This window comes from Ranitomeya imitator, chromosome 4 (genome assembly GCF_032444005.1).
Source record: "Ranitomeya imitator isolate aRanImi1 chromosome 4, aRanImi1.pri, whole genome shotgun sequence".
NCBI lineage: Eukaryota > Metazoa > Chordata > Amphibia > Anura > Dendrobatidae > Ranitomeya > Ranitomeya imitator.
Window position 1 is genome coordinate 684,099,430 of NC_091285.1, and position 25,952 is coordinate 684,125,381.

Sequence of the window (25,952 nt, forward strand, 5' to 3'; positions counted from 1 at the left end):
AGGTAGGGACAATAAAAAAAATAATTTTTTTTTTTCCACTAAGGTTGGGGTAAGAACTAGGGTTAGGGTTAGGGTTAGGGTTAGGGGTAGGGTTAGGGGTAGGGTTAGGGTTAGGGTTAGGGTTTCGGTATGTGCACACGTATTCTGTTCCTCTGCGGATTTTTCCGCTGCGGATTTGATAAATCCGCAGTGCTAAACCGCTGCGGATTTATGGCGGATTTACCATGTTTTTTCGGCGCATTTCAATGCGGTTTTACAACAGTGATTTTCTATTTGAGCAGTTGTAAAACCGCTGCGGAATCCGCAGAAAGAAGTGACATGCTGCGGAATGTAAACCGCTGCGTTTCCGTGCAGTTTTTCTGCAGCATGTGTACAGCGATTTTTGTTTTCCATAGGTTTGCATTGAACTGTAAACTCATGGGAAACTGCTGCGGATCCGCAGCGTTTTCCACAGCGTGTGCACATACCTTTAGAATTAGGCTATGTGCACACGGTGCGGATTGGCCGCTGCGGATCCGCAGCAGAGTTCCATCAGGTTTACAGTACCATGTAAACATATGGAAAGCCAAATCCGCTGTGCCCATGGTGCGGAAAATACCGCGCGGGAACGCTGCGTTGTATTTTCCGCAGCATGTCAATTCTTTGTGCGGATTCCGCAGCGTTTTACACCTGTTCCTCAATAGGAATCCGCAGGTGAAATCCGGACAAAAAACACTGGAGATCCGCGGTAAATCCGCAGGTAAAACGCAGTGCCTTTTACCCGCGGATTTTTCAAAAATGGTGCTGAAAAATCTCATACGAATCCGCAACGTTGGCACATAGCCTTAGGGCTAGGGTTGGGTTGGAATTAGGGTTGTGGTTAGGGTTAGGGGTGTGTTGGGGTTACGGGTGTGTTGGGGTTAGGGTTGTGATTAGGGTTACGGCTACAGTTGGGAAAAGGGTTAGGGGTGTGTTGGAGTTAGAATTGAGGGGTTTCCACTGTTTAGGCACATCAGGGGGTCTCCAAACGCAACATGGCGCCATCATTGATTCCAGCCAATCTTGTATTCAAAAAGTCAAATGGTGCTCCCTCACTTCCGAGCCCCGACGTGTGCCCAAACAGTGGTTTACCCCCACATGTGGGGTACCAGCATACTCAGGACAAACTGCGCAACAATTACTGGGGTCCAATTTCTCCTGTTACCCTTGTGAAAATAAAGAAATGCTTGCTAAAACATCATTTTTGAGGAAAGAAAAATTATTTTTTATTTTCACGGCTCTGCGTTGTAAACGTCTGTGAAGCACTTGGGGGTTCAAAGTGCTCACCACATATCTAGATAAGTTCCTTGGGGGGTCTAGTTTCTAAAATGGGGTCACTTGTGGGGGGTTCCTACTGTTTAGGCACACCAGGTGCTCTGCAAACGCAATGTGATGCCCGCAGACCATTCCATCAAAGTCTGCATTTCAAAAGTCACTACTTCCCTTCTGAGCCCCGACGTGTGCCCAAACAGTGGTTTACCCCCACACATGGGGTATCAGCGTACTCAGGAGAAACTGGACAACAACTCTTGGGGTCCAATTTCTCCTGTAACCCTTGGGAAAATAAAAAATTCTGGGCTAAATAATTATTTTTGAGGAAAGAAAACGTATTTATTATTTTCACGGCTCTGCATTATAAACTTCTATGAAGCACTTGGGGGTTCAAAGTGCTCACCACACATCTAGATAAGTTCCTTTCGGGGTCTAGTTTCCAAAATGGGGTCACGTGTGGGGGGTTTCTACTGTTAAGCCACATCAGGGGCTCTGCAAACGCAACGTGACGCCCAGAGAGCATTCCATCAAAGTCTGCATTTCAAAACGTCACTACATCACTTCCGAGCCTCGGCATGTGCCCAAACAGTGGTTTACCCCCACATATGGGGTATCAGCGTACTCAGGAGAAACTGGACAACAACTTTTGGGGTCAAATTTCTCCTGTTACCCTTTGTAAAATAAAAAATTGCAGGCTAAAAGATCATTTTTGAGAAAATAATTTTTTTTTTTTATTTTCATGGCTCTGCGTTATAAACTTCTGTGAAGCACTTGGGGGTTCAAAGTCCTCACCACACATCTAGATTAGTTCCTTTGGGGGTCTAGTTTCCAAAATGGGGTCATTTCTGGGGGATCTCCAATGTTTAGGCACACAGGGGCTCTCCAAACGTGACATGGTGTCCGCTAATGATTGGAGCTAATTTTCCATTTAAAAAGCCAAATGGCGTGCCATCCCTTCCAAGCCCTGCCGTGCGCCCATACAGTGGTTTACCCCCACATATGGGGTATCAGCGTACTCAGGACAAACTGGACAACAATATTTGGGGTCCAATTTCTCCTATTATCCTTGGCAAAATAGGAAATTCCAGGCTAAAAAATCATTTTTGAGGAAAGAAAAATAATTTTTTATTTTCATGGCTCTGCGTTATAAACTTCTGTGAAGCACCTGGGGGTTTAAAGTGCTCAATATGCATCTAGATAAGTTCCTTGGGGGGTCTAGTTTCCAAAATGGGGTCACTTGTGGGGGAGCTCCAATGCATAGGCACACAGGGGCTCTCCAAACGCGACATGGTGTCCGCTAACAATTGGAGCTAATTTTCCATTCAAAAAGTCAAATGGCGCGCCTTCCCTTCCGAGCCCTGCCGTGTGCCCAAACAGTGGTTTACCCCCACATATGAGGTATCGGCGTACTCGGGAGAAATTGCCCAACAAATTTTATGATCCATTTTATCCTACTGCCCATGTGAAAATGAAAAAATTGAGGCTAAAAGAATTTTTTTGTGAAAAAAAAGTACTTTTTCATTTTTACAGATCAATTTGTGAAGCACCTGGGGGTTCAAAGTGCTCACTATGCATCTAGATAAGTTCCTTGGGGCATCTAGTTTCCAAAATGGGGTCACTTGTGGGGGAGCTCCAATTTTTAGGCACACGGGGGCTCTCCAAACGTGACATGGTGTCCGCTAAAGAGTGGAGCCAATTTTTGATTCAAAAAGTCAAATGGCGCTCCTTCCCTTCCAAGCCCTGCCGTGCGCCCAAACAGTGGTTTACCCCCACATATGAGGTATCAGCGTACTCAGAACAAATTGGACAACAACTTTCGTGGTTCAGTTTCTCCTTTTACCATTGGGAAAATAAAAAAATTGTTGTGACTAAAAAGTTAAATGTTCATTTTTTTCTTCCATGTTGCTTCTGCTGCTGTGAAGCACCTGAAGGGTTAATAAACTTCTTGAATGTGGTTTTGAGTACCTTGAGGGGTGCAGTTTTTAGAATGGTGTCACTTTGGGGTATTTTCAGCCATATAGACCCCTCAAACTGACTTCAAATGTGAGGTGGTCCCTAAAAAAAATGGTTTTGTAAATTTCGTTGTAAAAATGAGAAATCGCTGGTCAAATTTTAGCCCTTATAACTTCCTAACAAAAAAAAATTTTGTTTCCAAAATTGTGCTGATGTAAAGTAAACATGTGGGAAATGTTATTTATTAACTATTTTGTGTCACATATCTCTCTGGTTTAACAGAATAAAAATTCAAAATGTGAAAATTGCGAAATTTTCACAATTTTCGCCAAATTTCCGTTTTTATCACAAATAAACACAGAATTTATTGACCTAAATTTACCAATAACACGAAGCCCAATATGTCACGAAAAAACAATCTCAGAACCGCTAGGATCCGTTGAAGCGTTCCTGAGTTATTACCTCATAAAGGGACACTGGTCAGAATTGCAAAAAACGGCAAGGTCTTTAAGGTCAAAATAGGCTGGGTCATGAAGGGGTTAAGTGACACATTTTAGGAAATTATACGCCTTTAGGAATTTATCTACAGGTGAAGTGAAGCTTTTGACTCCATGGGTGTTTTCCAGGAACAGGCAGCAGTGAATGTTACCGAGTGAAATTTGCAAACTGCCGTTGTAGTGACCAGTATGATGTAGTGACTAGTTCATTGCAGTCACCAGTACGTTATGCCCAACTCATGCTTCTGGAGACACGCACCCGTATGTTAGGTGGGCTCTCATCACTACAGAAATGGCAAATATGTGGACGCTATATGTGGTTTAGGTACACTGTGGAGCTCAGAAGGGAGGGGAAGCATTTGGATGTGGGAGCCCAGAATTTGCGGAATTTGTTTTGAGAGATGAGGAGCAATTTTGCTTTAACAGAGTCTTTGCACTACCAGTAACAAGGAAGCCCCTATATTTCCGTTAACTGATGACAGACCCGAGGGAGGACTTGCTTTTTTGTGGATTGATTTGAAGCTTTCATTGGTAACATTTTACAAAACACTTGGGATCACATTTATCTATGCTAAGCACTTACTTTAGGGTTTCCATCTAAATCTCCAAGGGACCTGATTCAAATGAAACCCCCCAGGGATCGATTCACTATAATGAGGCAGCAGAGTTACTCTGGACTCCACCTGGCCTTTGTTCAGCATTATTCCTCTTTTCAGAAATGCACAAAACTGTGGCCGACACCACTTTTATGCAATCCTAAAAAGACGGACACCGCCGGATCAGAGTGCCTCCGTCTGGCTCATTATAAGGAATATGCCAGGGGTTTCAATCTGAATCACGTATTTCAGAGATTTACATGGAAACCGCAGGGTCAGCGCTCAAAGCAGAGCACAGGATAAATGTGAGCTGAGCTTTACTGCGATCTTTGGGAGGCAGAATTAATAAAACAACAGCATGTGAAGAATTGGTTTTATTTATTTTTCACGCCATTCCTCGTGCGGTATAAGTAATTAGGCAACTTTATTTTCAGGTCGATGTGATTACAGCGATACCAGATTTATATTGGGGTTTTATGTTTGGCTGCTGTCACACACTTAAACTGGCTTTTTATTGCAAAAACTAGTTTTTTGCATCACCTTATTTTGAGAGCTATAATTTTTCCATAGTTTGGCCCACAGAGTCATGTGAGGTCTTGTTTTTGACACTTTTATTGGTACCGTTTTCAGACACGTGACAGTTTTTGATCACTTTCTATTCCAGTTTTTGGGAGACAGAATGAACAAAAATCAGCAGGAATTGTTTTTTTGTTTTGTCTATTTTTTATGTTGTTCCACGTATGGTAAAATTGATAAGACAGCTTTATTGCTTAGGTCAGTACGATTACAGCGATACCTTATTTATATCGTTATTTTATTTTTTGGCGCTATTACACAATAATAATTATTTTTGCAACGCTTTATGCTGAGAGCTAAACCTTTTCTATTTTTCCGCTGGTGAATGTATGGCGGCTTGTTTTTTGCGGGACAAGATGACGTTTTCAGCGCTACCATTTTTATTTATATTTGTCTGTTTGATTGCGCTTTATTCCACTTTTTGTTCGGCGGGATGATGATAATGCATTGTTTTTTGCCTTGTTATTTATTTTATGGTGTTCACTAAAGGGGCTAACTAGTGGAACAGTTTCATAGGTCAGGTCGTTCCGGACGCGACAATACCAAATATGTGTAACTTTTATGGTTTATATTTTGTTTTTCATGAAAATATTTAATAATGGGTGCAATTTTTTTTAATTCTTTTATTTTTTTAACATTTTTACAATTTTTTCAAAACTTTTTTTCACTTTTTTACTTTGTTTCGCTATGGGACTTTTTGCAGGCTGATCTCTTTTAGCACTTGTATACTGCTGCACTGTATATAGACAACCTTGCTTCATCATGCTCTGAGCATGATAACTTCAATTTTTCGGGAATAACCTTTTTATTATTAAACTCTCATGGAGAGGGGAATGATTATTGTAAGGGGGTAGGTTACACTTATGGGGGTTGATGAATTATTATGCAACAGGAGATGTGTGATTTTAATCAGTAGTGATTACTGCAGGGTGGGGACATGTTATAACCTTGATGGGGTGAACATTGCTAGGGAACGTGAAATTATAATGAAAGGGATGATTTATTATTATACTATGGTTATTACTGCACGGATCTAGGTCATTTTGATGGGGGTTCCTCACATCATAGCGTCTTTCAATGTAAAATTGGAAATCAAGTACAAATTGCTTATTGTTAGTGGCTGCATTATGTTACTGAAATTGTGCAGCGATTAACAATAATAAAGCATTTGTGATTAAAGGGGTTGTCCACTACTAGGATAACCGCTTCTTAAACTAAATAAAGATGTCCAGCAGCCAATCAGCAGAGGCACCACTGTCTCCGCCTCCTGTCGAAATGAACATGAAGAGGAAGTTTGAGATCAGCAGTAGCCCAGACTTCGGCTTCATGTTCAGTTTGTCCGAAGGCGGAGACAGTGATGCCAGTGCTGATTGGGTGCTGGACATCATGTGTCATTTTACCGCCTTAGCCCTTGGACTGCAAATGCTAACACCGCTGAAACGGAGCCGACATGGGAGATGAGTACAGGTTTATTTATTTTATCAGGGCCGAACGTTTAGTTTAAGAAGGGGTTGTCCTAGTAGTGGACAACCTTTTTAATCTGTAACCAAGTACTACATGACACCCAATCCTAAAGATGAGCCACTAATGCGTCAGTGCGTTGGGCTTGCTCTGCAAGCAAAAAATTGCCATCTAGACTCTGAATGTCATGGCATAGATCTTACCATCGCAAACACAAATATAGTAGACAAGAGCTGTTGCTTGTTGGATGGTAAGTCCACACTGATGCTCTAAGAGTATCAAGCTTGAACACTCACAATATTTTCTTTGCCATGTCCCCACCTTAATAAGATCGAGAAGAAGTGAAGATTTGAACATCCAGTCGAGCTTCATATCCTGGTTCTGGATGAGATCCTCCAGGCTTCCTCGAGAGCAATGTTCTGCCACTACTCCAAGGACTCCCATGTCATTAAAGATACCCAAATAGAGATTCACATTTTCATGTCGTAGTTCACGAAGCTGAAAAAATATTAGAATAAGTATTCAAAGGAAAATTAAATTACAGTTTTATTAGATTTACTATAGATAATCTGCAATCTCTCATTCTGCTTCAGCTGCAGTGGAGCCTGCTCAGCGGAGACATCAGTCCCAGCATCTCGCTCAGCCTAATACTGTGCAAAGGGTTACTGCTGCCTTTCCAGATTCTGCTTTTGTAGCCAGCACTGGTCAGCAGTGTGCAGGATTTTCTGGGACTAAGTCCTGCATTGCACACACTGAGCATGCCCATGGGAGGACCTCTCATTGGAGGTCGGGAGCCACACGCTCAGGCCCTGTAGCAGCTCCTATTGGACCGCTAGGAAGGTCCTTGTCTGCTACAGCTATAAAAGGTTCGCATTGTGTTAGTATCAAACCAAAGTCTATGAGCTCAGCGTCAGTGTGTTCATGTCTGGATGTGGTTAGGGTTGGGCTGAAATAAGCCCCTAGAATACCAGCACCTCCATTGAGGAGTTGTTTGCCTGTTTCTCTGACTGCATGACCACAGTTTTGCTCTGTTTGGTAGCTTTGTACCTCTGTGAGGTTAACAGGGCACAGTATCTTGTTTCTAGCGAATCTGTGGAGTTGGCTTATACCGCCATGGGCGCGGGAGGCCTCCACATCATCCTGACTTGAACGCACAGACTCCTGACATCTATACTTTTCAGGTAATTACTTTACCCATTGAATTTAGACAGGCGAAATACCATATACCCCACCAGCATATATAGTGTTCTGTTCACTCCCCAGAGTTTTTCACAGCATACTGAATGCTAATACACTGGGTATTTATGCTTCTGGCTAGGTGGTCATACGCCCCTTCTGTTCTATATACCACCACCTGATATTCAGCTCTGTGCGCTAAGCACCAACTCTTGGTACCTTAAAATCCTTTAAGCATATTTCCACTCTCCAGACACACATGTGATTGATTTATTTAGCTGCTTCTCTTGGATTATCTGCGGTACCTCAGGACTGTGGTGCGCCTCCCCTGGTATCTGGAGGTTTCTGTTCTGAATAAATTTACTGTTTTAATTCGTACTTTCTCCTTCACTTCATTTTTTTCTCTTGGTACCCACCATTTGGAAATGTGTTTATACTCTATGTTGAAGTGACTCTAGCCATTGTTAAATATAGGACTATGGGAATAATTATACCGCCATTTGCCAGCAGCAGGTTCCTGTCCTGTACGGTGGACCCCGGGTTGCGAACGCACCTATTAATACATATATATATATACTCTGTGCGTTCCTCCAACCTTAACATATGATTTCTCCCAGAATTCAGGCAAATCAAAATTTTGGGAGGTTGCTACATGTGAATCCAACAAAATAGCGTTCAGCCCTCTCCTGCCCAAAGGCACAGGCCCTCCCAATTCTCCCATCTTTAGTCCCTTCATGGTGACTAGGCCTCAAAACATTATGGTATCACGCAAGTGGGTGATATTTTAACTTTTTGAGGCCTAGTCATGGGGCAAGGTCATGACATTTTGAGGGTTACTCAACATGGAGAGATCAAAGATGTCGCAACACGGTGGGAGTACACAATTTAAGACCGCAGCAGAGGACATATGTTTTTGATGCTCTCGGGTCTCGAAGTATAAGGCACATTCAATTCGCAGCTAACAAAGTGGATGAAAAACAAATTTGCTGACCAAATTTGAGCGGATTTATAAATCTCTATAAAATACAAAATACTGTAAGGTCCAATTTTTGCAAATTTTGCTTTCCAATTATCCATAGCTCCACACTGAAATTCAAAAGTCTAGTGTTGATGCCCACCTTTTCTGTTACTTTCCCTGCTACTAGGAATTTTTACACATCAGTGCAAAACATCCCTTACATGACTCTTGTTTCACGATAATCATGCAGTCAGGCTGCCAATCACCGAACAAATGAGCAAAGCAAAATGCTCGTTCATTGGGTTAAACTAGTTTTTGTGCTGCTCAAAAGTTCAAGGTTCTCGGCAGCACATTGTCACACTGAGCACTGAATGATCTATGACCAATAAAAGTGTCAGCTGCATAAGCCATTTTAACGACCGTCAACCAGAACTCTGACAGGCAGCAGTCGTTTCACATTGTGCAGTATAATCACATCGCACAGTGTAAACGTACCCCAATGAGAAAAGATATCATCACAGGAGGGTGGGACGTGTCATCAATGGAGCGAGTTGTTTTTAGTTTTTGTTTAATTTGGCTGTTGAAGCTTGCATGGGAATCAATTCCCAATATGCAGGATTTTCCTATAAATATTAGGAGATCAACTACTGGACTTATCCATGCATTGTTACACCACAGCTTAACCCCTTAACGAACTGAAGTATTTTTGTTTTTGTGTATTCGTTTTTTACTCCCCTTCTTCCCGAAGCCATAACTTTTTTACTTTTTTGGTCAAAATGGCCATGTGAGGGCTTGTTTTTTGCAGGATAAGTTGTTATTTTGAACGACATGATTGGTTTTAACATATCTTGTACTGGAAAATAGGAAAAAAATTCCAAGTGCGGTGAAATTGCAAAACAAGTGCAATTCCACAGCTTTTCTTTACCATCTTCGCTAAGTGCTAAAACTAACCTTCCATTATGATTCTCCAGGTCATTATGAGTTTATAGACCCCAAACATGTCAAGGTACTTTTTTTATTTAAGTGGTGAAAAAAATTCAAAGCGGAGATTCTTTTTTTTATTTTTTTTATATTTTTTATATTTTTTTTTACTTTTTGCATGCTTCAATATTCTCCATGGGAGGCACTCATAGCAAACTGGCTATGACTAAGATAGAGGTCTGACGGAGACCACTGGCTGTCATGCCAACCCATCGGTGACCCGCGATCATGTGACGGCGTCATGCATGGGCGGGATTTCTGGTGCGCTTGCCAGAAGCGCAAGTTAAATGCTGCTGTCAGAGATTAACAGTGACATTTAATGGGTTAACAGTCATGGGTAGATCACGATTCCACCAGCGGCTGTTGGAAGCACATGTCAGCTAGCACATGTCAGCTGTTCAAAATAGCTGACGTGCTGGGAAAGATGAGGGCTCAGCACCGGAGCTCATATCAAAGGGAGGGATTCTGACATGGGCTATTACACCCAACATTGGAAAGGGGTTAATGCAGCATAAAATATCTGCCCGGTCACAATGACTCACCCCGTCACCACCTTGGAAATTTCCATATTGCGTTTTTGTTTTTTGCTCCCCTTCTTTCCAGAGTCATAACTTTGTTTGTTCTTTTGATCGACATCACTGATTTGGCCAAATTACCAAATCGTGTACTGAGAAATGGGAAAAAAATTCCAAGTGCGGTGAAATTGCTAAAAAGTGCAATTCCAAAATTGTTTTTTGTTTTGTTTTTTACCATGTTCATGAAATACTAAAACTGACCTGTCAATATGATTCTCCCGGTCATTATGAGCATGCAGATATCAAACATGCATAGATTCTATTTTAATTAATAGGTGAAAAAAAATCCAAAATTTGTAAAAAAAAATTGCTCCATTTTTCAAGACATGTATCGTCCATTTTTCGGGATCTGGGGCAGGGTGAGGGCTTATATTTTGCGCACCGAGCTAACATTTTTATTGATACCATTTTGGGGTAGAGATGATGCTTTGATCGTCTGATATTGCATTTTATTGCAATGCTGCATAGACCAAAAAAACTTAATTCTGGCATTTTCATTTTTTTTCTCGTTACGCCGTTTACCGATCAGATTCATTCTTTTTATATTTTGATCGGGTCTTTCTGAGCTAAACAATACCAAATATGTGTATTTTTTTTTTACTTTTTTTATTGTATTATTTTGAATGGGGGGTGATTTGAACTTTTTTAAAAATGTTTTAAATATTCTTTAAAAACATTTTTTTTACTTTTTATTTGCTTCAATAATCTCCATAGGAGACTAGAAGCTGTGATCTTCTGATCACTTGTGCTGCTTGAGCCCCGCTATGTTATTAGTAATGCTCATTTGCTATGAACGCTGGCCACCAGGCAGCACTCAAAGCAGAACGGCAATAACAACCACAGGCATCTCCTGCAGACCCTGGGTTACCATGCCAACCTGCCGGCGCCCCGCGATCATGTGACAGGGGCGCCGATGGGCGGAGCTAGTGACACGCTTCCTGCACAGGCATGTTAAATGCCACTGTCAGAGATTTATAGTGTCCTTTAACATGTCAACAGCCATGGGTGGTTCATGATTCCACCCACGGCTGTTAGGGGAACATGACATCTGATCAGATCAACTGTTATGTGCCTGAAAACATACGGGCTCAGCGCCAGGGGAGGAGGCGACCTATGACGTACCTATACGTCATAGGTCGTAAATCGGTCAATTACCTGGGACCTCCATTCTCCATATAGGTAGAAACTGACTTCCAAGAGCCCTACCTATCAGTGTAAAACCCCTTACAAATTAAAGTGATTGTCTGCTTTTAATAAGCTCTATTAAGACATAACAGTCTAAAAAAAATGAATTCCACTGCATCAAAGAGAGGTTCCTGTGAATGAATTAGACCAACTGTATACTCATCTTGCATAGACGCTGTACATTGCTTCTCATAATTAAGTCACCATCAGAGGACCTATTCCATGATGAAAGGTTGTCCAAACCACACATAAAACTGTAGCACCTCCATAAAATGGCTAAAAATACCAAACACATTAATCACAAGTCCAGGTGTCTGTTAAAACTAGTTGTTGAGGGTGTGAATAACTTTTAGCACTAAATTTCACATATACTATAACTTAAAGGGATTCCGTCAGTAGGATCAACTCTAATACACCATCTACATGGGCATGCAGGTCTCAAAAAGCTGAAAAAAAAACTGAAAAAAACGATACCTTGCTATCTGTGATCCGATGTCTCATTCGTGAGAAATCCAGGTTTTTCTTAGTATGTAAATGAGCTGTTAAGATCTTTGGGATGGATATAGATCTCCCCGAGAATCTGCATCCAGAGCTTATTTTAAATGAAAGAGGACAGGAGACATTTACGTCAGGAGAGCAGACAGTCTGTCATTACATGTCTCACACTGTCCCCTTTTATCTAAAATTAGCTCTGGAGGCAGATTCTCAGGGAGATCTATCTCCAGCCCATAGATCTTAACAGTTCATTTACATATCTAAAAAAATGGATTTCTTGGGAATAAGACATCTGATTGCAGATGTCAAAGTATCATTTTACTTAACTTCCTATGACCTACATGGCCATATAGACGTCTTAGGAGGGTTGATAGTACTTACACATTCCCTTTAACACATTTTCACCCCAAGACTACAGTATATAGTATATGTATACACGAGACAGCTAGAGTTATACCAAATTGTTTCCGCATCACTGTTGGAAGTTTTTTGTGTATAGCTTCTCATCACTTACCACATTTGTACACTTTGAGGTACACATCATATCTACAATGGCTTGTGAAAGTATTCACTCCATTGGCTCCTACCTATTTTGTTATATTACAACTTGTGCTTAAATATATTAAAAATCCGATTTGTGTGTCAGTGAAGTGAGAAAAATTTAGCCATAAATTAAATTTGTGTGATCAAGTAACTAAAAATTGTCATGTGCATATGTATTGACCCCTTCTGCTAAGAAGCCCCTAAAAATATCTTGTGTAATCAATTCCCTTCATAAGTCCCATGCTTAATAACAGGAAATCGACCTGTGCGCAATCTAAGTGTCACATGTCTGTCAGTATATACACTTTACCCATTCTAAAAGGTCACAGAGGCTGCAACACCATTAACAAGAGGCTCCACTAACCAAACAACACCATGAAGACCAACAAGATCTCCAAACACCACGCTGAAGACCAAAGAGATCTCCAAACAACACCATGAAGACCAAGAAGATTTCCAAACAACACCATAAAGACCAATGGGATTTCCAAACAAGTCAAGGACAAAGTTTTTGAGAAGTACATGTCATGGAAGGGTTATAAAAAAAATCCCAATTTCTGATGATCCCTCGGAGCACCATCAAATTCATTATCATCAAATGGAAAGAACATGGTACCACCACAAACTGCCAAGAGAGGGCCACCCAAGTAAACTCTCAGCCCAGGCAAGGAAGGCATTAATCAGAGAGGAAGCACAGAGACCAAAGGTAACCCTGCAGGAGCTGCAGAGTTCCCAAGTAGAGACTGGAGTATCTGTTCATAAGACCATAATCAGCCGTACACTCCAAAGAGGTGACCTTTATGGAAGAATGGGCAGAAAAAAGTCTTTAATTACACACAAAAATTGTAAGGCTTGCTTTGAGTTTGCCAAAATACATGTGGGCGACTCCTCAAATGTATGGAGGAAGGTACTGTGGTCAGATGAGACCATAATTTACCTTTTTGGCACCAAGCTAAATGCTATATCTTGTGCCAAAAAACACAACTCATCATCCCAAAACACCGTTCCCACAGTGAAACATGCTGGTGGCAAAATCATGCTGTGGGGATGGTTTTCGGTAACAAGGACAGTGCAAATAGTCCGAGTCGACGGGATGATGGGTGGTGTGAAATACAGGGATATTTTCAGTTTGTCAGTGATTTAAGGCTGGAATGGAGGTTCACCTTCCAATAAGACAATGACCCAAAGTATACTGCTAAAGCAACACTCGAGTAGTTAAAGGGGAAAGGTGTAAATGTTTTGGAGTGGCCTAGTCAAAGCCTAGCCCTTAATCAAAAAGTTCACCAGAGTAATCCATTTAGCTTGAATGAGCTGGGGCAGTGTTGCCATGAGGAACTAGCAAAAATCCCAGCCGCAAGATTTGGAAAGCTCATAGAGACTCATCTAAAGCAACTTGCAGCTATACTTGCAGAAAAAGGAGGCTCCACAAATTACTGAATCTAGTGGGTGAATAGTTTGCACTGAAGTTTTCAGTTATTTTGTTCTGTTTGCTTCACAATAAAAAGAAAACCAAATGTTCACAGTTATTGGCATGTTCTTTACATGAACTGATGTAAACCATTAAAAAAACAGTGAAATTCCTGGTTGTGAGGTAGCAAAACACTACAAAATGTCAATGATGTCAATACTTTTGCAAGCCACTGTATAAGGATAACATAGGAAAACTGGGCCCCATGTTCTTCTCAAAGGGTCCCTTTAACTCAGATCTCTCAACTAATCTGTCATCAAATGTATATAGACACTTGATGGTAATAATAATAATAATAATCTTTATTTATATAGCGCCAACATATTCCGCAGCATTTTACAGTTAAACAGTTTCAAACACAACAGTCATAAGTAACAACGTTAACAATACAATAATTAAAGAGAAATAAGACGCCCCTGCTGGTGAGAGCTTACAATCTACAATGTGGTGGGGGAGATACAAAGTACAGGTGTGTATTTACAATGATGTATTTACAATGATGGCCGAGCCGTCTCCAGGGGGTGGGGGATAGATGGAGATAGTGAATGGGATACACACAAACATAAAATGACTTTGATTACTGAATGTGATAGGCCGCTCTGAACAAATGTGTTTTGAGCGAGCACCTAAAACTATGCAAATTGTGGATGGTCCTAATATCTTGGGGTAGAGCATTCCATAGGATTGGCGCAGCACGGGAGAAGTCTTGGAGTCGGGAGTGGGAGGTACGGATTAGTGCAGAGGTTAGTCGAAAGTCATTTGCAGAGCGCAGCGGTCGGTTAGGCCGATAGACAGAAATGAGGGAGGAGATGTATGGGGGTGTCGCACTGTGGAGAGCTTTGTGGGTGAGAACAAGTACTTTGAATTGTATCCTGTAATGAATGGGCAGCCAGTGTAACGACTGGTGAAGAGCGGACACGTCCGAGTAACGATTAGCCAGATGGACGACCCTGGCTGCCGCATTAAGGATGGACTGGAGAGGGGAAAGTCGAGTAAGGGGGAGGCCAATTAATAGAGCTTTACAGTAGTCCAGGCAGTAGTGGATCAGGGTGACAGTGAGGGTTTTTGTTGTTTCCATGGTGAGAAAAGGGCGGATTCTAGAGATGTTCTTTAGGTGTAAGTGGCATGAGCGGGTAAGAGATTGTATATGGGAGGTGAAGGAGAGATCGGAGTCAAACATAACACCCAGACAGCGCGCCTGCTGTCGGGGTGTTATTATGGTGCCACCCACGGAGAGGGAAATGTCAGATTTAGGGAGGTTAGTAGATGGCGGGTGCAGAAGAAGTTCAGTTTTGGAGAGGTTGAGTTTCAGATAGAGAGCAGACATGATGTTGGAGACTGCAGACAGACAGTCACTGGCGTTCTGTAGTACAGCGGGGGTAAAGTCAGGGGATAATGTGTATAGTTGTGTGTCATCAGCATAAAGATGGTACTGAAAGCCAAATCTGCTGATGGTCTGTCCAATTGGTGCCGTGTAGAGAGAGAAGAGAAGGGAGCCAAGGACTGAGCCCTGAGGTACCCCGACAGCGAGAGGAAGAGGAGATGAAGTGGAGCCAGAGAACAGAACATTGAAGGAGCGGTCAGAAAGGTAGGAGGAGAACCAGGAGAGAGCAGTGTCCTTAATGCTTAGTGACTGGAGCCTAGAGAGTAGGAGAGGGTGGTCAACAGTGTCGAAAGCTGCAGAAAGGTCGAGAAGAAGGAGCAGAGAGTGGTCACCCTTACGTTTTGCTGTCAGAAGGTCATTGGTCACTTTGATAAGTGCAGTTTCTGTCGAATGTAAGGGGCGGAAACCGGACTGTGAAGGGTCTAGGAGGGAGTGAAGGGGGAAATGCAGGGAGGGATGGGAGTCACTGAACTTGGTGATTGGGAGCGGATTTAATGATGGATATTGTCTATTTTCTCTATAAAGTGGGAGGCCAGGTCATCAGCACAAATGTCTGTGATAGGGGCTTGTGCTTTTGGCCTGAGGAGGGAGTGAAATGTGTCAAAAAGTTTCTTGGGGTTGTTGGATAGTGAGGAGATCAGGGTGGTGAAGTAGGTCTGTTTGGCGAGGTGAAGGGCGGAGTTATAGGTCCTTAGCATAAATTTGAAGTGTATGAAGTGTTCTGGTATGCGTGTTTTCCTCCATAAGCGTTCAGCACACCTAGAGCATCGCTGGAGAAATCGGGTTTGCGATGTGAGCTGTTATGACCTGGTGGTCAGGACAATAATGGACCTGGTGGTTAAGAGCACACGGAATGACCTGATAGTTACTGATAATAAAGGACGAGCTCTGGGACGTGGGAACTCTGCTGACCGCAATCCCTAATCCTATCAAACACACTAGAAATAGCCGTGGATTGCGCCTAACGCTCCCTATGCAACTCGGCACAGCCTAAGGAACTAGCTAGCCCTGAAGATAGAAAAATAAAGCCTACCTAGCCTCAGAGAAATTCCCCAAAGGAAAAGGCAGCCCCCCACATATAATGACTGTGAGTAAAGATGAAAATACAAACACAGAGATTAAATAGATTTAGCAAAGTGAGGCCCGACTTACTGAACAGACCGAGGATAGGAAAGGTTACTTTGCGGTCAGCACAAAAACCTACAAAAAGACCACGCAGAGGGCGCAAAAAGACCCTCCGCACCGACTCACGGTGTGGAGGCGCTCCCTCTGCGTCCCAGAGCTTCCAGCAAGCAAGACAACAATAAAAATAGCAAGCTGGACAGAAAAATAGCAAACCAAAGAAATACAAGCTGAAACTTAGCTTCTGCTGGGAAGACAGGTCACAAGAACGATCCAGGAGTGAACTAGACCAATACTGGAACATTGACAGGTGGCATGGAGCAAAGATCTAAGTGGAGTTAAATAGAGCAGCCAGCTAACGAATTAACCTCATCACCTGTGGAAGGAAACTCAGAAACACCCACCAGAGGAAGTCCATGGACAGAACCAGCCGAAGTACCATTCATGACCACAGGAGGGAGCCCGACAACAGAATTCACAACAGTACCCCCACCCCTTGAGGAGGGGTCACCGAACCCTCACCAGAGCCCCCAGGCCGACCAGGATGAGCCAAATGAAAGGCACGAACCAGATCGGCAGCATGAACATCAGAGGCAAAAACCCAGGAATTATCTTCCTGACCATAACCCTTCCACTTGACCAGGTACTGGAGTTTCCGTCTCGAAACACGAGAATCCAAAATCTTCCCCACCACATACTCCAACTCCCCCTCAACCAACACCGGGGCAGGAGGATCAACGGATGGAACCACAGGCGCCACGTATCTCCGCAACAACGACCTATGGAACACATTATGGATGGCAAAATAAGCAGGAAGGGCCAAACGAAATGACACAGGATTGATAACCTCAGAAATCCTATACGGACCAATGAAACGAGGCTTAAACTTAGGAGAGGAAACCTTCATAGGAACATAACGAGACGACAACCAAACCAAATCCCCAACACGAAGTCGGGGACCCACACAGCGCCGGCGGTTAGCGAAACATTGAGCCTTCTCCTGGGACAATGTCAAATTGTCCACCACATGAGTCCAAATCTGCTGCAACCTATCCACCACAGTATCTACACCAGGACAGTCCGAAGACTCAACCTGCCCTGAAGAAAAACGAGGATGGAAACCAGAATTGCAGAAAAACGGCGAAACCAAAGTAGCCGAGCTGGCTCGATTATTAAGGGCGAACTCAGCCATCGGCAAAAAGGACACCCAATCATCCTGATCAGCAGAAACAAAGCATCTCAGATATGTTTCCAAAGTTTGATTAGTTCGTTCGGTTTGGCCATTTGTCTGAGGATGGAAAGCCGAGGAAAAACACAAATCAATGCCCATCCTTGCACAAAAGGATCGACAAAACCTCAAAACAAACTGGGAACCTCTGTCAGAAACGATGTTCTCCGGAATACCATGTAAACGAACCACATGCTGGAAAAATAATGGCACCAAATCAGAGGAGGAAGGCAATTTAGACAAAGGTACCAGATGGACCATCTTAGAAAAGCGATCACAAACCACCCAAATGACCGACATCTTTTGAGAGACGGGGAGATCAGAAATAAAATCCATAGAAATATGCGTCCAGGGCCTCTTCGGGACCGGCAAGGGCAAAAGCAACCCACTGGCACGAGAACAGCAGGGCTTAGCCCGAGCACAAGTCCCACAGGACTGCACAAAAGAACGCACATCCCGTAACAAAGACGGCCACCAAAAGGATCTAGCCACCAAATCTCTGGTACCAAAGATTCCAGGATGCCCAGCCAACACTGAACAATGAATCTCAGAGATAACTCTACTAGTCCATCTATCAGGGACAAACAGTTTCTCCGCTGGGCAACGGTCAGGTCTATCAGCCTGAAATTTTTGCAGCACCCGCCGCAAATCAGGGGAGATGGCAGACAAAATTACCCCCTCTTTGAGAATACCCGCCGGCTCAGGAACACCCGGAGAGTCAGGCACAAAACTCCTTGACAGGGCATCAGCCTTCACATTCTTAGAGCCCGGAAGGTACGAAACCACAAAATCAAAACGGGAGAAAAATCACGACCATCGAGCCTGTCTCGGATTCAACCGTTTGGCAGACTCAAGATAAGTCAAATTCTTGTGATCTGTCAAGACCACCACGCGTTGCTTGGCTCCTTCAAGCCAATGACACCACTCCTCGAATGCCTACTTCATGGCCAACAACTCACGATTGCCAACATCATAATTACGCTCAGCAGGCGAAAACTTTCTAGAAAAGAAAGCACATGGCTTCATCACCGAGCCATCAGAACTTCTTTGCGACAAAACAGCCCCTGCTCCAATCTCAGAAGCATCAACCTCAACCTGAAACGGGACCGAAACATCTGGCTGGCACAACACAGGGGCAGAAGAAAAACGACGCTTCAACTCCTGAAAAGCCTCTACAGCTGCAGAAGACCAATTGACCACATCAGCACCCTTCTTGGTCAAATCAGTCAACGGTTTAGCAACAATAGAAAAATTAGCGATGAAGCGCCGATAAAAATTAGCAAAGCCCAGGAACTTTTGCAGGCTCTTCACAGATGTCGGCTGAGTCCAATCGTAAATGGCCTGGACTTTAACAGGGTCCATCTCGATAGTAGAAGGGGAAAAAATGAAACCCAAAAATGAAACCTTCTGAACTCCAAAGAGACACTTTGACCCCTTCACAAACAAGGAATTCGCACAAAGGACCTGGAACACCATTCTGACCTGCTTCACATGAGACTCCCAATCATCCGAAAAGACCAAAATATCATCCAAATACACAATCAGGAATTTATCCAGGTACTCTCGGAAGATGTCATGCATAAAGGACTGAAATACTGATGGAGCATTGGAAAGCCCGAATGGCATAACCAGGTACTCAAAATGGCCCTCGGGCGTATTAAATGCTGTTTTCCATTCATCGCCTTGTTTAATACGCACAAGATTATACGCCCCTCGAAGATCTATCTTGGTGAACCAACTAGCCCCTTTAATACGAGCAAACAAATCAGACAGCAACGGCAAAGGATACTGAAATTTGACTGTAATTTTTTTAAGAAGGCGGTAATCAATACAAGGTCTCAAAGAACCATCCTTCTTGGCCACAAAAAAAGAACCCTGCTCCTAACGGTGATGACGACGGGCGAATATGGCCTTTCTCCAAGGATTCCTTTATATAACTCCGCATAGCGGCGTGTTCTGGCACAGATAAATTGAACAATCGGCCCTTAGGAAACTTACTACCAGGAATCAAATTAATTGCACAATCGCAATCTCTATGAGGAGGTAGGGCACTGGCTTTGGGCTCATCAAATACATCCCGATAATCCGACAAAAACTCTGGAACTTCAGAAGGAGTGGAAGACGAAATAGGCAAAAATGGAACATCACCATGTACCCCCTGGCAACCCCAGCTGGACACAGACATAGATTTCCAGTCCAATACTGGATTATGAACCTGTAGCCATGGCAACCCCAAAACGACCACATCATGCAGATTATGCAACACCAGAAAGCGGATATCCTCCTGATGTGCAGGAGCCATGCACATGGTCAATTGGGTCCAGTATTGAGGCTTATTCTTGGCCAAAGGCGTAGCATCAATTCCTCTCAATGGAATAGGATACTGCAAGGGCTCCAAGAAAAAACCACACCGCCTAGTATACTCCAAGTCCATCAAATTCAGGGCAGCGCCTGAATCCACAAATGCCATAACAGAATAGGATGACAAAGAGCAAATCAAAGTAATGGACAATAGAAATTTAGACTGTACCGTACCAATGGTGGCAGACCTAGCGAACCGCTTAGTGCGCTTAGGACAATCGGAGATAGCATGAGTGGAATCACCACAGTAAAAACATAGCCCATTCCGACGTCTGTGTTCTTGCCGTTCAGCTCTGGTCAAAGTCCTATCACATTGCATAGGCTCAGGCCCATGCTCAGATAGTACCGCCAAATGGTGCACAGCTTTACGCTCACGCAAGCGTCGATCGATCTGAATGGCCAAGGTCATAGACTCATTCAGACCAGCAGGCATGGGAAATCCCACCATGACATCCTTAAGGGCTTCAGAGAGACCCTTTCTGAAGATTGCTGCCAGGGCACATTCATTCCACTGAGTGAGCACAGACCACTTTCTAAACTTCTGACAATATATCTCCGCTTCATCCTGACCCTGACACAGAGCCAGCAAGATTTTCTCTGCCTGATCCACTGAATTAGGTTCGTCATAAAGCAATCCAAGCGCCAGGAAAAACGCATCAACATCACGCAATGTCGGATCTCCTGGCGCAAGGGAAAATGCCCAGTCTTGAGGGTCACCACGTAACAAAGAAATAATGATCTTTACTTGTTGAACAGGGTCACCTGAGGAGCGAGGTTTCAAGGCAAGAAACAATTTACAATTATTTTTGAAATTCAAGAACTTAGATCTATCACCAAAAAACAAATCAGGAATTGGAATCCTAAGCTCTGACATCGGATTCTGAACCACAAAATCTTGAATGTTTTGTACCCTTGTAGTGAGATTATCCATCCAAGAGGACAGACCTTGAATGTCCATGTTTACACCTGTGTCCTGAACCACCCAGATGTAAAGGGGAAAAGAGAGACAAAACACACTGCAAAGAAAAAAAAATGGTCTCAGAACTTCTCTTATCCCTCTATTGAGATGCATTAGTACTTTTGGGCCACCTGTACTGTTATGACCTGGTGGTCAGGACAATAATGTGCCTGGTGGTTAAGAGCACACGGAATGACCTGATAGTTACTGATAATAAAGGACGAGCTCTGGGACGTGGGAACTCTGCTGACCGCAATCCCTAATCCTATCAAACACACTAGAAATAGCCGTGGATTGCGCCTAACGCTCCCTATGCAACTCGGCAGAGCCTAAGGAACTAGCTAGCCCTGAAGATAGAAAAATAAAGCCTACCTAGCCTCAGAGAAATTCCCCAAAGGAAAAGGCAGCCCCCCACATATAATGACTGTGAGTAAAGATGAAAATACAAACACAGAGATTAAATAGATTTAGCAAAGTGAGGCCCGACTTACTGAACAGACCGAGGATAGGAAAGGTTACTTTGCGGTCAGCACAAAAACCTACAAAAAGACCACACAGAGGGCACAAAAAGACCCTCCGCACCGACTCACGGTGCGGAGGCGCTCCCTCTGCGTCCCAGAGCTTCCAGCAAGCAAGACAACAATAAAAATAGCAAGCTGGACAGAAAAATAGCAAACCAAAGAAATACAAGCTGGAACTTAGCTTCTGCTGGCAAGACAGGTCACAAGAACGATCCAGGAGTGAACTAGACCAATACTGGAACATTGACAGGTGGCATGGAGCAAAGATCTAAGTGGAATTAAATAGAGCAGCCAGCTAACGAATTAACCTCGTCACCTGTGGAAGGAAACTCAGAAACACCCACCAGAGGAAGTCCATGGACAGAACCAGCCGAAGTACCATTCATGACCACAGGAGGGAGCCCGACAACAGAATTCACAACAGTGAGCCAGGGCTGTTTCACTCTGTGTTTGGAGGTTCTGAGGGTGAGGGGAGCCACTTGGTCAATGGTGCTTCTAAGAATGTCATTGATGTGATGTACAGCCAGATCAGGACAGTAAAAAGAAGAGATTGGGGACAATGATGAGTGTAAGGAGTCTGAAAGTGTATGAGGGTTAATGGCTTCTAGATTTCTGACTGAATGGTAGGTAGGAGGGTGCTGGGGTGAGCGAGGATTTGTGAGTGTGAAGGAGAGAATGTTGTGGTCAGAGAGGGGTGCAGTGAATTATCTAGGTAGGGGATTGAGCGAGCCGGGCGAAAACCAGGTCCAGGGTGTTACCGTCTTTGTGTGTTTCAGAGGTTGAGAGCTGTGAGAGGCCTAGAGAAAATGTTAGTGATAGAAGATGGGATGCAGATGTGGAAGTAGGGCTGTTAATGGGGATGTTGAAGTCTCCCAGGATAAGGGTTGGTAGTTCTGAGGACATGAAGTACGGCAGCCAGGCAGAGAAATGGTCCAGGAAGTGGGTGGGTGAGCCTGGGGGCCGGTATATGACCGCTACTCTGAGGGAGAGGGGACGAAAGAGCCTGATGATGTTGACTTCAAAAGAAGGGAATGAGAGTGATGGAACTGGGGGGATGACCTGGAAAGTGCATTGTGGGGACAGGAGTATGCCGACTCCACCACCAGGTCTGTTTGTCGGTCTCGGGGAATGGGAGAATTGTAAGCCACCATGGGAAATGGCAGCAGGAGAGACAGAGTCAGAATCCTGAATCCAGGTTTCTGTGAGGGCCAACAGATTCAGAGAGTTTTTCAGAAAGTAATTGTGTAGGAAAGGAAGCTTGTTGCATACAGACCGTGGGTTCCAAAGGGCACAATTAAAAGAAGAAGATGGAGTGCAAGTAATATTAGTGAGATTATTAAGGTTTCGATGTGAGGTAGGGTAGGGGTTGAGGTTGGGGGATGGTGGACCCTGAAATCAGTAGGAGCAGGAAGATAAAGAGCAAGTAGGTTTTGGAATTGTATGAAGATTTTTTGTGCAGTGTGTTTGGGCAATTACCCAGAACTTATGACATTCAATGGGCCCATTTAACTACTGAATTTGAAAATTTTTGTTGGCTAGTTTCTAGGCATTTCTGTCTGTTTTTCACTTTCCTAATTCTTCTTTTCATTCAAGTTTCTTTTAAAGAGTACCAGTTAAACAATGGGCAGAATGGATCAGACCCTGACTACTCAAATCATGAGCAGCATTGATCAGAACGCTTCCTGTCAAAACCATGAGCAGTATCAATCACAGTCTTGCTGTCCAAACCATGGTCAGCTTATATTAAAGACTGACTGCCTTAACAAGGGGCAACATGGATCTTAGCCTAGCTGCCCAATCCATGGGCAGCATGGATCAGAGACTGGCTGCCCAAACCATGGGCATTATGGATCAAAGCCTGCCTGCCCAAACTATGGGGAGCATGGATCAGAGATTGGCTGCCCAAACCATGGGCACCAAGGATCACAACCAGGCTGCCTAAGCCATGGGCAGAATGGATGAGAGCCTTGCTGACCAATCTATGGGCAGCATGGATCAGAGCCTAGCTACACAAGCCACGTGCAGCATGGATCAGAGACTGTCTGCCTAAACCATGGGCATCATGGATCACAGCCTGGCTGCCCTAGTTATGGGCAGAATGGATCAAAGCCTGTCTGACCAAACCATGGGCAGCATGGACCAGAGCCTGGCTGTCCAAGCCGTGACAGCATGGATCAGAGTCTGGCCACCCAAGCCATGGGCAGCGTGGATCAGAGACTGGCTATACAAACCATGGGCATCATGGATCACTGCCTGGCTGCCCAAAATATGGGCTGAATGGATTAGAGCCTAGTTGCCCAAGCCACGGGCAGAATGAATCAGACCGTTTCTGCCCAAATTATAGGCAACATGGATCAAAGCCTCAATGACGAACATAAAAAAAGATCATGCATCACTACTGTTTTAGGATTGATGGCTTTCAATAAGCTGACCCCCCAGCTGCCATTGCTGAAAATCTGGGGGACCTTTGCTATGACTGAGCAGAATTTAGGGACTCATAATCCTGTTGAAGATCCAGAATTTTTCAAAATGATTCCAAATAAAAAATAAACAGAATGGAAACCTGTGCTGCTTGTAAGTCATTGTATAGCGGCTAATGGCGGCAGAAGTGCACAAAGTCACATCGCTGCCCCTACTTTACTCACAGGTAGTCACATTAATTAGGAATTAATTTATTGTGTTTGCCTCTGCAAAAAAAAATTGAATAAAAGGCAAATTAAAAAGTCAAATGTACCCCAAAATGGCACTAGCAAAGACTGTCTCCCTGAAAAAACACAAATCTTCACACAGCTTCATCAATGGAAAAATGCAACATTACAAACCACTTTTTTTTGCGGGGGAGTAGTTTTTTATTTTTTGAAACAGTTAAAAATTATTCAGTTTTGTAATCACTATAATCATGCGTATGCAGTAAAATTTAAACTTGGACAACAATGGCGTAATTTTGTTTTTGATTGATTTACTCTGTTAAGACATTTTTATCTTATTTTTCAGCATATTTTGTGATAAAATAAATGGTAGCAATCCAAACAACAAATTTCCCTGCAAAACTCAAGCACCATGTCAAAGGAAAAAAAAAACAAATCTGTCTCTTGAAAGAAGGGTTTTACTCTTATTTTGGTCTGTACAGTTAGGTCTATATATATTTGGACAGAGACAACATTTTTCTAATTTTGGTTATATACATTACCACAATGAATTTTAAACAAGACAATTCTGGTGCAGTTGAAGTTCAGACTTTCAGCTTTCATTTGAGGGTATCCACCTTAAAATTGGATGAAGGGTTTAGGAGTTTCAGCTCCTTAACATGTGCCACCCTGTTTTAAAAGGGACCAAAAGTAATTGGACAGATTCAATAATTTTAAATAAAATATTCATTTTTAGTACTTGGTTGAAAACCCTTTGTTGGCAATAACTGCCTGAAGTCTTGAACTCATGGACATCACAAGACGCTGTGTTTCTTTCTTTTTGATGCTCTGCCAGGCCTTCACTACGGTGGTTTTCAGTTGCTGTTTGTTTGTGGGCCTTTCTGTCTGAAGTTTAGTCTTTAACAAGTGAAATGCTGCTCAATTGGGTTGAGATCAGGTGACTGACTTGGCCATTCAAGAATATTCCACTTCTTTGCTTTAATAAACTCCTGGGTTGCTTTGGCTTTATGTTTTAAGTCATTGTCCATCTGTAGTATGAAACGGCGACCAATCAGTTTGGCTGCATTTGGCTGGATCTGAGCACACACTATGGCTCTGAATACCTCAGAATTCATTCGGCTGCTTCTGTCCTGTGTCACATCATCAATAAACACTAGTGACCCAGTGCCACTGGCCGCCATGTATGCCCAAGCCATCACACTGCCTCCGCCGTGTTTTACAGATGATGTGGTATGCTTTGGATCATGAGCTGTACCACGCCTTCGCCATACTTTTCTCTTTCCATCACTCTGGTAGAGGTTGAGCTTGGCTTCATCTGTCCAAAGAATGTTCTTCCAGAACTGTGCTGGCTTTTTTAGATTTTTTTTAGCAAAGTCCAGTCTAGCGTTTTTATTCTTGATGGTTATGAGCGGCTGCACCGTGCAGTGAACCCTCTGTATTTACTTTCATGCAGTCTTCTCTTTATGGTAGATTTGGATATTGATACGCCGACCTCCTGGAGAGTGTTGGTCACTTGGTTGGCTGTTGTGAAGGGGTTTCTCTTCACCATGGAGATAATTCTGCGATCATCCACCACTGTTGTCTTCCGTGGGCGCCCAGGTCTTTTTGCATTGATGAGTTCACCAGTGCTTTCTTTCTTTCTCGGGATGTACCAAACTGTAGATTTTGCCACTCCTAATATTGTAGCAATTTCTCGGAAGGGTTTTTTCTGTTTTCGCAGCTTAAGGATGGCTTGTTTCACCTGCATGGAGAGCTCCTTTGACCGCATGTTTACTTCACAGCAAAACCTTCCAAATGCAGGCACCACACCTCAAATCAACTCCAGGCCTATCATCTGCTTAATTGAGAATGACATAATGAAGGGATTGCCCACACCTGTCCATGAAATAGCCTTGGAGTTAATTGTCCAATTACTTTTGGTCCCTTTAAAAACAGGGTGGCATATGTTAAGGAGCTGAAACTCCTAAACCCTTCAT

The 25,952-nt window shown here is 43.3% G+C and overlaps 1 protein-coding gene across 3 annotated transcripts in view; it reads right to left on the reverse strand.

The window, feature by feature from the left end:
- GUCY2D (guanylate cyclase 2D, retinal) overlaps positions 1-25,952 on the reverse strand; it is a 58,241-nt gene that overhangs the window by 21,424 nt on the left and 10,865 nt on the right. For all 3 annotated transcript variants that reach the window (XM_069767403.1, XM_069767405.1, XM_069767404.1), the window contains one exon: positions 6,695-6,871. In XM_069767403.1, coding sequence (XP_069623504.1) covers positions 6,695-6,871 — 177 coding nt within the window. The remainder of the gene's footprint in view (positions 1-6,694; positions 6,872-25,952) is intronic.